Below are 12,533 nucleotides of genomic sequence, written 5' to 3'. Positions count from 1 at the left end.
ACTCCCAGTATTGCCGGACAGCCATTGACTGTCCAGGCATGTTGGGAGTTTTGCAACAGCTGGAGGCACCCTGTTTGGGAAACACTGGCGTAGAATACCCCTATGTCCACCCCTATGCAAAACCCTAGTTTAGGCCTCAAATGCCCATGGAGCCCTCACTTTGGAGACCTTTCGTATTTCAAGGCAACATTTTAGGGTCACATATGGGGTATCGCCGTACTCGGGAGAAATTGCCTTACAGATTTTGGGGTGCTTTTTCTCCTTTTACCCATTATGAAAAGGAACAGTTGGAGTCTACACCAGTATGTTAGGTGTATAAAAATAAAATTATTTACACTGACATGCAGGTGTTGCCGCATACTTTACATTTTCACAAGAGGTAAATGGGAAAAAAGATCCCTATTTTTTGGGACACAATTTAGCCAGAGTACGGAGATACCACATATGTGGGCGCAAAGTGATCTGCGGGTGCACAACAAGGCCCATAAGGTAGAGTGCACCATGTACATTTGAGGTGATTTGAGGGGTGTCACAGATGTTAAATGAAGAATAAGGACATTGGTATAATTGATGTGTTATAATTGGGTGCAAAAAGTGGTATTATTGTGAGATTAAAACTCTACATAATGAAGAAAAAAAATTCTAAAACTAATAACGAGGACACATTTACTGTTTAGGTGCAGATATGCTGCAGACAAAGCTCCTACTAAATAGAGCTGCGGTGTAAATTTATGCTCTGAGGAGAATTCTAAATTTAAACGCAATTCAAGAAAGTAGCTGCGCAAGAATGATAAATTTAACGCAGCTGCGCCAAATTTAGACAACAGGCAGAGGGGTAAAAAACTTCTATTATACACTGGAAATTATACATGTCCCCGTGTCCAGTTAATTTCTCTCTAATAAGATCGCGAAGTGTCTGTCATACAGACTACTATTTTATCATTGCTATCTAGTGTACTCCAGTGCCCTGCTGCAGCTCGGACACTGTGTACTACCTAGAAAGGTCACTGGTACAGTGTGCTATTAAAACTTTAATCCTCTTCTCTAAACGTTTTCGCCATTCTGAATGGCTCTCTCAAAGAAACGAGCCTCTAAATATCATGAACAAGGGTACAGATATTACTGAACTTACCTCTCTAAGAACTCTTGGGTGTAGTCCATCCGGTCCTGGAGATTTGCTTACATTTACTTTACCTAACTTACCTTGTACCATCTCTACATTAAGCCAGTTCAGTACATTACATGATGTGTTACCAGCACTGACCTGGCCAATGTCAGCTCCTTCTTCCATAGTATATACAGAACTAAAGAACCCATTCAGTAGCTCCGCCTTCTCTTGATCGCCCTTGACAACCTCCCCATTATCATTATTAAGGGGTCCTACATGCTCTGTCCTTGTTTTTTTTGTATTTATATATCTAAAAAATATTTAGGATTAGTTTTGCTTTCTTTGGCCACCTGTCTCTCATTTTGAATTTTTGCTGTTTTTATTAAATTTTTACAGATTTTATTAAGCTCCTTGTACTGTTTAAATGTTATATCTGACCCATCAGATTTGAATTTTTTGAAGGCAATTTTTTTGTTGTTTATTGCTCTTTTAACATCATTTGTCAGCCATGTAGGATTTAGTTTTAATCGTTTATATTTGTTCCCCTTTGGTATATATTTAGCTGTATAGTTATTTAGAGTTGATTTAAAAGATGTCCCATTTACCTTCTGTATCAGTATTTGAGAACACCTCCCCCCAGTCTATGTCCTGTAGTGCAGATCTCAGCCCAGGGAAATTTGCCTTTTTAAAGTTATATGTTTTTGCCTTCCTAGTCTGTCTTTGTTTTCTACATTTTAAGTCAAAAGTAACTATAATGTGGTCGCTATTACCAAGGTTTTCCCGCACAGTTACATTACCAACCAGCTCTGCGTTGTTGGAAATGATCAGATCCAACAAGGCATCACTTCTTGTTGAGTCCTCCACAAACTGGCCCATACAACTATCCTGCAATAAATTTAGGAATTGTCACCCCTTTATAATTTTAGCCAACCCCGGACCCCAATCTATATCTGGATAGTTAAAATCTCTGTACCTGCCCAGGCGGCCCTCTCTATTTGTTTATACAGCCGACCTTCTATCTCTTCAGTGATATTAGGGGGTCTGTAGATTACACCAAATATTTTTTCAGTATTTCCCTCCTTTTGTAATTCTACCCAGTGATTCCACATCCTCAGAATCATCACACACTATGGCATCGTTCACACTTTCATACCACTTCTTACATACAGACAGACTCCACCACCTTTTCTGTTCATTCTATCCTTGCGAAACAATGTAAACCCCTGCAGATTAACAGCCCAGTCATCAGGAGTCCACAGGTCCTATGGGATCATCTCTCCTGTGGGCTTTCATGGTGGACTAAAGAAAACAATCGTCAAGTCATAATTCTGATTTTCATGACTAAAGTATGAAGACATCTAAGTGACAAGTACAAATGTAAAAATTGGTAAAAAATATAAAAAAATAAATCTCCAAGAGCAATAACGCTTCTCCATGCAGCAATGCTGCTAAGGGCAATTTTACCTAAACAGACCAAGAGCCCGGCTGCCTAGCACATCAGAGACACACCAAGCAGACTCTGATGTCTCTTTAAAGCTGCAGGGCAGTGAACACATGTGCTCCTATTCTCACCCCGGCCCACCCCATAAGTGATTTGCTCTGCACATACGCAGAAAACCGAATTTCGGGTAAACAGGACAGGCGCCAGAACGTCTGAGGGAGAGATTTGCTGCACACCAGAAGACAAGCAAGATGAAAGCTCTGCAATGACCAGTCCGCATAAGGTAACAGACTCAGGACCAAGCTTAGGGAGGATATAACCGTCACCCCAGAAGACTAGTATGGGTAAACGCCAGGGACCCCACGGTGGCTACATACACAAACCATGAATGATATAAGACAAAAAGTATACCAGGGACTCCGCACTAGCTAATCACAGAATGACAGGATCACACTGGCTAATTGTAAAATGCTTATATATGTTTTAACTATATTGTCTTACTGATTCTCATCTCCTGGAGATCACTTCATTAATAATTGGTTCCAGGTTCTCAAGGAAACTAAAACTTCTGTATCCATTCTGATTTCAGGCAGTCTATATGCTAGGACCCCCACAATCTCTTGTATTGTGTTCAGTAACTTACTGAACCCTGTACAAGAGATTGAGGGGATCCCAGCATATAGACTGTCTGCAGTCAGAAGCAGGATAGGGGATAAGTTTTAGTTCCCCAGAGAATCTCTTTAAACTCACACTGTTTTGCATTTTACCTATTGCAGCTACCACAGATCCAGTAATCAGAGGAACCGCAGTTCTGTGTTAGTTTTCTTTTCGATGAAGAAGTGTTCTTACATCCTTTGGCAAAACATCTGTAGTCAAAGATAGTTGGGTTCAAAAGTCAAATAGATGCAATCGTTACACATATTAACATGGGTCACAAATGCATTTACAAAAAGGTAAAAAACTATTTCACTTTGATCATATATTTAGAGCAGCGCATGTGAAGCCGTATCAGTAGCAATAAGAGAAACCAAGGCTTTGTCCAAGCTGAAATGCAGGCATGGACAAAGTCCAGTAAGTGAAGGTGGGACTTTGACTCCTGTCCCATCAGACTCCTTTCTGAAGACAAGAGGAGGGGGGGGGGGGGGGGGGGTTACAGTTCTGCCTGCAGTAATTGAACAAAGAGACCATGTCCAGCACTCAGGAAGGAGGAGTCATGTAGAGTGAGGACATGCCCCCTCCAGAGCACAGAATGACAAACCAAGTGAACAGATGGAAAGTATTTGTGAGAGAAACATAGGTGCTATATACATACAAATTATATGTACATGATCAGGATTAGGTACTAATATATAACAGGTACTCTTTAAAGTCAAGGGATCTGCTATGCTATACATCAGCATACCTTCTTGCCACTATCCCGAGTCATAACAGCAGCAAAGGGTCATAATATGGTGTGGACCAAGATTTTATCCTTCACTCGCAGCTTAATCTCCACGTTACATACAGTTTTGAAGCAGTCAAACTAGGCTTCATTCAGCTGCTGAGAGCTTATAAATATTGCTTAGTTAGGCTGGGTTCACTTTAAAAATTTCTGCCCAAACTAAATCCCCCAAAGATGCAAATGTCTGCGGAACGGATTCCGTCAGAAGAATTAACAAGTTCGTTCTTTTAGCTGCAGAACGTCCGCTGCTGAAATTTTGTAGTTAGAACTGTACAGTGAATTATTGTCAATGGTATTCTGCTGCACTGGAATGTCTAACCAAAATTCCAGTAAGAAATTCTGTAATGTAAACCCGGCCCTTACTACTAAATGCAGTTAAAGCAAAATAAGTAAGTGCTCACACGAGGATTTCTGTGGCTCCAAGACATGGTAGCGATAAAAACACGAACTAAATCAAGAATTAGAGAACATTTTATTAACAGTTCAAATGAAAGTTTTATTTTTTCTTCTCCACTTCCTGTTCTGCAGCCTCCTTGGCTCTCTTGGCACGGATGCCGAAGAGTCGAGCATTCGCTCTTGCCATACGCAGACTGGCAAAGGCTTTGAAGTTCCTCTCTTCCTCTGTGATAACTCTTGGCTTTTCTTTCTTGTAGACCTAATAAAAACGAGATTTAAAATTAAAACTTAAGTCTATAAACTGCTAAATAAGACATTCGCCAATCTTAGCAGCAAAAAAAAAAAAAAAAAAAACACAAACCAGCATTAAGAGTAGAGATGAGTGAAGTTATAGTGATTCGACATGAACCTCGTGGCTCGGCAGTTGCTGACTTTATCCTGCATAAATTAGTTCAGCTTTCAGGTGCTCCGGTGGCTGGAGACTCTCTCCTAGGACTGTACCCACCTTTTCCAGCCCACCGGAGCACCTGAAAACTGAACTCATTTATGCAGGATAAAGTCAGCAACTGCCGAGCTGAGAAGTTTGTGACTAATTACTGTAACTTCGCTCATCTCTAATTAAGAATGTTCTATATGGTATGTTTATGTTGCTAGCGTGCAAACTTGTGATAGAGAGGAAAGTTTTTTTTTTTTTTTAAATACATTTATACCAGAACAGCCCTTTAAACTAGCAACAACTGCGGGGAAACTACAGTGTTTCATTGCTGTAGTAAACTTCAAACTAATCCAGCAAGGTTTCCCAGATTAAAGGGATTTTCCATTTTTTGTGGCCAGGATGTCCAACAAATCTGTCTAGTTACCACTCAGGAGCTATGCTGAAATTAAAATATGAAGCATTTGATTACTGGGGGCTACAGCCATGACAGCTGCAGGAATAGACAATTGTAAAATTAGTGGAAGAGAACTCCAGCACTAATGTATCCTGGAGTGAAAAGCTAACATCCCATCCATCTTTATTTGAAATCAGACTAAACTTATTGTGCACAACAAGGAGGGAGGGGGCGGCTTTTCCATAAACTACACTTTAGGAGCATAACTAGGTCAGTGTGTATTAGGAACACAACCCTCAATTTAAAACACTCACTACCCAACTGCATAATCCTGTCCACCGGATATTCACACCCATCTGGCAATTCCCTAGTCAGGCCAGTGATCTCAACTAGTGTGCCTCCAGCTGTTACAAAACTACAACTTCCAGCATGACCAGACAGCCAAAGTCTGTCTAGGTATACTGGGAGTTGTAGTTTTGCAACAACCAGAGGCACACTGTTTGGGAAACACTATCAGACAAACTTTAAACCTCAAATATCTCAGGAATGGGAAGACATAGCAAGAAACTGTAGAAAGGTGTGTGATCAGGGGACCCAAAGCCATTTAATAATATCAACATCTAATTTTGGGAGTTGCCACAGGTCCTCTTTTATCCAGGTAAATGTTCCGGTTATTCACCTCTTGCTATTGTGTGCCCTTTTAAAAGGGTTTGTGAATTTAAAAGGGTTTGTCCCAGCTCACTCCTGTGGCCCAAGGTGGTCAAGAAAGTTGAAAGCAGCCCAAAGCGGTAAAGTTTTGGAATATGCACAACACTAATGGAGTTGAGCAGACTGCAAAGCCCTGTGATGTACACTATATACTGCCAGTGGGGTATATACTGGGGTAACTGCCAGTGTATCCTTTTTGCACAACTCCCATTAAAGTCAACAAGAGATGCGCAAATTCCTTAACTTTCCCACCCCTGGCTACTGAAAACAGGCTGGAGAAGCAGAGAATGCCAGAAGGAGAGAGCTGGGACAAACCCTTTAATGTTCATTTTGTGCCACTTTACATTACATGTTAGTAAAGTCTGTGTTTATTCAGGACAAGTTTTCCTATCTAATATGTTATGCTGTGCATGGCACGTGTAAAGCATTTACTTTAATGCTTGAATTCACTCTGGGTGTTTGTAACACTATTACAAACATGACTAAGGGCCCCATATGACCAGAAATGTGTCAGTATTTCTTCTCTGTAGCACAATCATTTTAGGAGGTTTGGAAATAAAGATGGACTGATTTTACTTACTCTACAATACATAAGTGCTGGAGTTGCTCTTCTACTGAACACTTTGGATATCTGGCGATAAGACTAGCTGACGTCGCATCAACAGGTGAATGCAACTAATTTATGCTACAGGATTGGCGAGTAGAATATGCAATTATGCCATTAAAAAACAACACGTGGCAATAACAGACGCAAGTGGCAGTTCTATGACATACCAAGTTAGCCATGCAGGAATGTGGCAAGTAACTGTATGTAGTCAGCTTAGAGCAACGTGCTGTTGCAGCTCTGCTTGTCACCCATGAACCTAAATGAGGCTGCAGTGTGTTCAGAATGTCCCAGGAGAACTGGAACCGCACATCACACAAGGAGAAAGACATAGGCACCAATGTGGAGCACCCCATTGGTCTTGGCAAAGTGAGTGATATTTTACACCTCATTTAAATCACACTTCATACTTAAGTCAACAAGGGTACAAAATGGTAAGAACTTACATTGCGGACTGGCATGATGGTGCCCTTCAGCTGGGTGGCAACCTTCAACTCTTCAGCCTAAAGTGGAAAGAAAATAAATGATAGTATAAGTACTCTGTAAAGACTAAACAGGAGGTTTTAATCTACAGTCATCAGCCTGAAAGAGTTCAAACAATTCATCACTCAGCAGACAATCCAGGGAAGGTGACATCCTCTGACTGTAGCTTTCAAAGGTATTTCCAACTCCTAATAAGTGGGGGTCCAACTGCTGGGACCACCTCATTCAGTTACAAGAAAGTGGTAAGTGTTCAAACCAAATGAATGGAGTGCACCACATGTACAGTGCTCCAATCTCAAAGGAAAACTCACTTATCTACCGCACTATCCACAGGTACTGGTGGATAGTGCGGGAGACGCTGATTAAAATTAGCACTATAATCACAGGTGAAGGAAGCTTGTTCCCGCAACAACTCAAGTAACCTGTAACTGGCACAGGAGGGGCTTCGGCGCTTAACTGGCACTGACGTCAGCGCCGCTTATGAATATTCATTCCCCCCCCCCCCCCCCCCCCCCAGTAAGGAGCGGCGAAGAGAGGGAGAACTGGAGGGAGGGGGTGAATATTCATAAGCAGCACTGACGTCAGTGCCAGTTAAGTGTCGAAGCCCGCCCGTGCCAGTTACAGGAAGATTAACAGATCATAAAACTACAATTGCGGGAGAACGGCGGCGCAGATCCAGACAAGGTAGGGCTCATTTTAATCAGCATCTCCCACACTATCCACCAGTGCCTGTGGATAGTGCAGGAGAAAACAAGTGACAGTTTTACTTAACAGGGCATTTTTTTTTTGTTTTTTTTATTTATTTAATTTTTTAACATTGTCAAACTCAGAGTAAAGATACCCCTTTAACCCCTTAAAGGGGTACTCCGGTGCTTACACATCTTATCCCCTATCCAAAGGATAGGGGATAAGATGCCTGATCGCGGGAGTCCCGCAGCTGGGGACGCCCGTGATCATGCATGCGGCACCCAGTTTTCCAATCAGTCCCCGGAGCGTGTTCGCTCCGGGACAGATTACGGTCGACTGCAGGGCCGGCTATCACGCCCCCTCCCGTAGGCTTGCATTGAGGGGGCGGAGCGTGACGTCACATGGGGGCGGAGGCGTTACATCACACGCCACCGGCCCTGCGGTCGACCGTAATCAGACCCGGAGCGAACACGCTCTGGGGACTGATTACAAACGGGGTGCCACATGCATGATCACGGGCGTCCCCAGCACTGGAGTACCCCTTTAAGGACCCGGGGTTTTTCTGTTTTTTCCTCCTTACCTTTAAAAAAAATCATAACTTTCAATTTTGCACCTAAGAATCCATATGATGGCTTATTTTTTGCGCCACCAATTCTACTTTGTAATGACATCACTCATTTTACCCAAAAATCTACAGCGAAACGGGGAAAAAAAAAATCATTGTAAGAGAAAATTGGAAAAAAAATAAAAAATAAAAAAACACGCCATTTTGTAACTTTTGGGGGCTTCCGTTTCTACGTAGTACATTTTTCGTTAAGAATGACACCTTATCTTTATTCTGTAGGTCCATACGATTAAAATGATACCCTACTTATATAGGTTTGATTTTGTCGTACTTCTGGAAAAAATCACAACTACATGCAGGAAAATTTATACATTTAAAATTGTCATCTTCTGACCCCTATAACTTTTTTATTTTTCTGCTTATGGGGCGGCATGAGGGCTCATTTTTTGCGCCGTGATCTGAAGATTTTAGCGGTACCATTTTTTGCATTGATAGGACTTATTGTTCATATTGAAAATACACTATTTTAGACTTTGGATTTTTTTTGCGCGTACGGCATTGACTGTGCGGTTTAATTAAAGATATATTTTTATAATTCGGACATTTCCGCACGCAGCAATACCACATGTTTATTTTATTTACACTTTTTTTTATGGGAAAAGGGGGGTGATTCAAAGGGAAGGGGTTAAATGATCTTTTTTCACTTTAATTTAACTTTTTTTTTTTGCAGTGTTATAGCTCCCATAGGGACCTAACACTGCACACACTGATATTTTACATTGATCACTGGTTTCTCATAAGAAACCCGTGATCGATGATGCTGCCGCTTGACTGCTCATGCCTGGATCTCAGGCATTGAGCAGTCATTCGGCGATCAGACAGCATGGAGGCAGGAGGGATCCTCCGGCTGTCATGTAAGCTGTTCGGGATGCTGCGATTTCGTCGCGGCGATCCAAAACAGCTCCCTGAGCTAACCGGCATGGTTTTACTTTCACTTTAGACACGTTTGTCATGGTATTATTTAACATGAAAAGGATAGAAATGTACATGTAAAACAAAATGCAGCATAAATCCAGCCTAAGTGCTAATAAGACCGCTAGGATCCGTCACCTTCATTGTTGGCAGTAGCAGAAGTGTGTCGGCTGAAGCAAACAGCTGGCACCCACTGCATATAGATATATAGCAGATGTTGTGAAAAGAATAACTTAAAAACAGTTTTGCCAATAGTCTGTCTACTTACAGAGCCATCTCCCTTCTTGGGAGCGGAGGGTTTGCGTGGGAAGATTATCAATTTGGAGCGGTACTCCTTAAGCCTTTGCACATTGGTCTGCAGGGATTCTGTAGACTTGTTGCGGCGACGATGATCCACAGAGATGCCAATAGTGCGGGCAACCTTCTTGTTGATGCCAGCAGCCTGCCAATAAGAAACACTGGTTTAGAGAAGAACTTATACTATTAATACATGATTATATGACTTCAACAGCAATCAGAATAAAGGGTTCAAGGGAATCATCACTTAAATTCAGAGATTCCGGAGAATTTGTCATCATACAGCTGTCAGCTACAGTAAAGGTTATTGACAATATAATGCCTATTGACCACCCATCGAAGCATTATAAAGCCAGACCATAACTACAGAGATGTAGCAGAGCCGAGCTCAGTTTTGCACATTACAAAAATTAACATGATAGTGAAGATGACTGATCTCCACTGCATCTGTATACACAACACTCAAACTTTGGAGTCACACAGTAAAATGGTGCAAAGAGAAGGTCGAGGTGCTGATTTGACAATACAACAGCCTGATAAAATCCATAGACTTTATTATACTGCAAAGTTGATCTGGGTTCAGCAACGCCCATTTCATGCTACTACAAACCTTCAGTTCCTCAAGGCTGAAGCCTCTGCCAAGTCGCACTTTTGTGTGATATCTGATAGTTGGACATCTAACCACCGGCCTAACAGGACCAGCGATGGGTCTCGGAGCTACCAGCCGGGCTTTGGCTTGACGTGCCTTGCGCCTGTTTGGTGAAAAGATAAAAAAGTTTAGATCAAACTTTAACACAGCAATAGTACAACAGGCATTGCTTCACAAATCAGGGCTCCCAGCAGTCACTTGGCTTTCACTGGAGATACACTACTCAAACTAACCTCAGGTAACACCAAGACTAGGCTCCCTATAATACCAGGCTGCCACCCACCCAACATTGTCTACAGTTATCAGACGGAAAAGGGTTCAAATATGGAGTCATCACAGAAGCTGCAGAGATTCCGGAGAATTTGTCATCATTTGACTGTATCCGTTAACCGCAAATACTTAACCCATAGAGCTTTTTCTACAGGACAGCTGGGAACTTACCTCCGGATCTTTCTAGCAGGCTGATTAAACCATGTGGCTACTCGTCGCTGCCAATCCTTGTGGAAGTGAGGCTTCAAGATCATGCCATTCCTGCTGGGGGCCATGGCGCCTTAATCCCTAAGTGACAAAGAATTCAAGATCAATAACACGTGTACTGATAAATAAGTAGGTGCCACCATATAGCAGCAATCTAGTATTCATGCAGGCATCACTATAGACACAATGCATCCAATAGTCTCTTATGGAGAACACAACCAACAGCCCTTTACCAGGCAATGTTTACACTTTCGGATGGAATCTATTTTGTTATGCAAGGCTGTAAATCCCCACCAGAATGCCTCCCAGTAGGGCTGGGCGGTATACCGGTTCATACCAAATACCTAAATTTTTGGGCTGCACGATATGAATTTTTCCCATACCGCAATACCGGTTTGGCCCCTCCCCCTTGGGAATGAATTATCAGCCCAGCGCAGCACTGTCCCCACATCGGGGAACTAATCATACGTGACCCGCCAGCGCTGTTCTGCTCCCCCCACCAAATCATGTTACCCGATGTAGGCAAGTTAAAGTTTATTTTCTTTATTTTTGCAGCCCAGGCATAGGGATACAGCGTACAGCAGTGGTCTCAAACCTGCAGACCTCCATCTGTAGCAAAACTACAACTTCCAGCATGCTGGGAGTTGTAGTTTTGCAACATCTGGGGGTCCGCAGGTTTGAGACCACTGGCGTACAGTATAGAGTTCCAGCACCGGCGGCCCCCAACAAAAAGGAGGAGGGCAGTGTTTGTCGGTGACATGTGTGTAGTACCCCACTGGGCTGATAATTTGGGGGGGGGGGGGGGGAAGGAGAGCAGAAGGGCACTTACAGGTCACATGATTTGGGGTGAAAAAAATACCGTTTTATACCGTGGAACCGCCATAAGTTACAAAAAATACCATGATACACATATTTGGTCATACTGCCCAGCTCTACCTCCCAGTACCTAAAGTATTAAATGGCTCCATGATCCTGCTGCAACAGCATTACAGTATTCCCAAGCACAGAACAGCTAAGGCTCCGCTTATGGGGACTATGGAAAGTGTCATCCCAGTGCCTGATCCCTGACAGTACATGCTGCCCCATACACATTAGATCAGCTGTCTACACACTATGGAGCTCCACCTTGCAGCCGCTGCCTGTAGGGGCATGCTGGGAGTTGCAGTTCAGTTTGGAGACCACTGCATTAGACCTAGATCCCATTAACTGCCCAATATAGTCAAGGAGTTTAAAAGGAAGAAAAATCTGACATAGATCCCATGACTGAGGAGAAGACAGTGGTTACTAATAACATGGGGGGAGTCTACAGCCAGCACTGGAAAGCATGATCACTACCATCATATGCGGGTGCAACCAATAATACCTTCCCTCCACACACATCTACAGCGAGTCCAACTGGGAGTAGACGTGTCCACACACACACACACACGTGTCCCATACATGACACCAAGCCTCTGTGCCCTGCACATAATCCCGCGCCCTTATCCCCACACGGTGCACGTCCCCGCCGCACACTACTAGTACACCCGGTATTAGGCCTCAACGGGCTCGACTCCAAGACACCGGTGAGCCATCCTCCAATATGGACCCAAAACAGACGATAAGGAGCAGAGGAGCAAATTCCGAGCGTCTGCAGCAACAGACGAGGCCGGGAGACTAAGGATGTGACCGGATAAGAAAACCCGTCGGCCCGCGAAGTGATAGACATACCTCTACAGGGAGAAAATGGCCGAAAAGAGAGAAAGAAGGGGCCCGGTGCACTATGGGATATGAGTCGTGAGGGCCAATCAGGAGTAAAACGGGTCTGCAGCCAATCAGGAGTAACGCAAAGTCACGTATTTACGAAAGGGGTGTGAAGTGAGATTTCCGAACCTA

General features: G+C 43.1%; 1 protein-coding gene and 2 non-coding genes across 3 annotated transcripts; all 3 read right to left on the bottom strand.

Annotated features, from left to right (window-relative positions):
- Positions 1-4,443: 4,443 nt before the first annotated feature.
- LOC130276502 (60S ribosomal protein L13) lies at positions 4,444-12,398 on the bottom strand. Its single transcript, XM_056525973.1, has 6 exons — positions 12,369-12,398; positions 10,623-10,739; positions 10,143-10,284; positions 9,504-9,677; positions 6,975-7,031; positions 4,444-4,645 (listed from the first exon to the last, which is right to left on the bottom strand). Exons 2-6 carry the CDS (start codon positions 10,724-10,726, stop codon positions 4,487-4,489), a joined length of 636 nt encoding a protein of 211 aa, XP_056381948.1. The 5' UTR covers positions 10,727-10,739; positions 12,369-12,398; the 3' UTR covers positions 4,444-4,486.
- Positions 9,728-9,812, bottom strand: LOC130277828 (small nucleolar RNA MBII-202). The gene has a single exon (XR_008845593.1). It is a non-coding gene; the product is annotated as a small nucleolar RNA MBII-202 (small nucleolar RNA).
- Positions 10,466-10,550, bottom strand: LOC130277826 (small nucleolar RNA MBII-202). Its single transcript, XR_008845591.1, has one exon. It is a non-coding gene; the product is annotated as a small nucleolar RNA MBII-202 (small nucleolar RNA).
- Positions 12,399-12,533: the final 135 nt, after the last annotated feature.

Source organism: Hyla sarda, chromosome 6 (assembly GCF_029499605.1).
Source record: "Hyla sarda isolate aHylSar1 chromosome 6, aHylSar1.hap1, whole genome shotgun sequence".
NCBI classification, from domain to species: domain Eukaryota; kingdom Metazoa; phylum Chordata; class Amphibia; order Anura; family Hylidae; genus Hyla; species Hyla sarda.
This window is presented reverse-complemented; position numbering and strand designations above follow the sequence as displayed.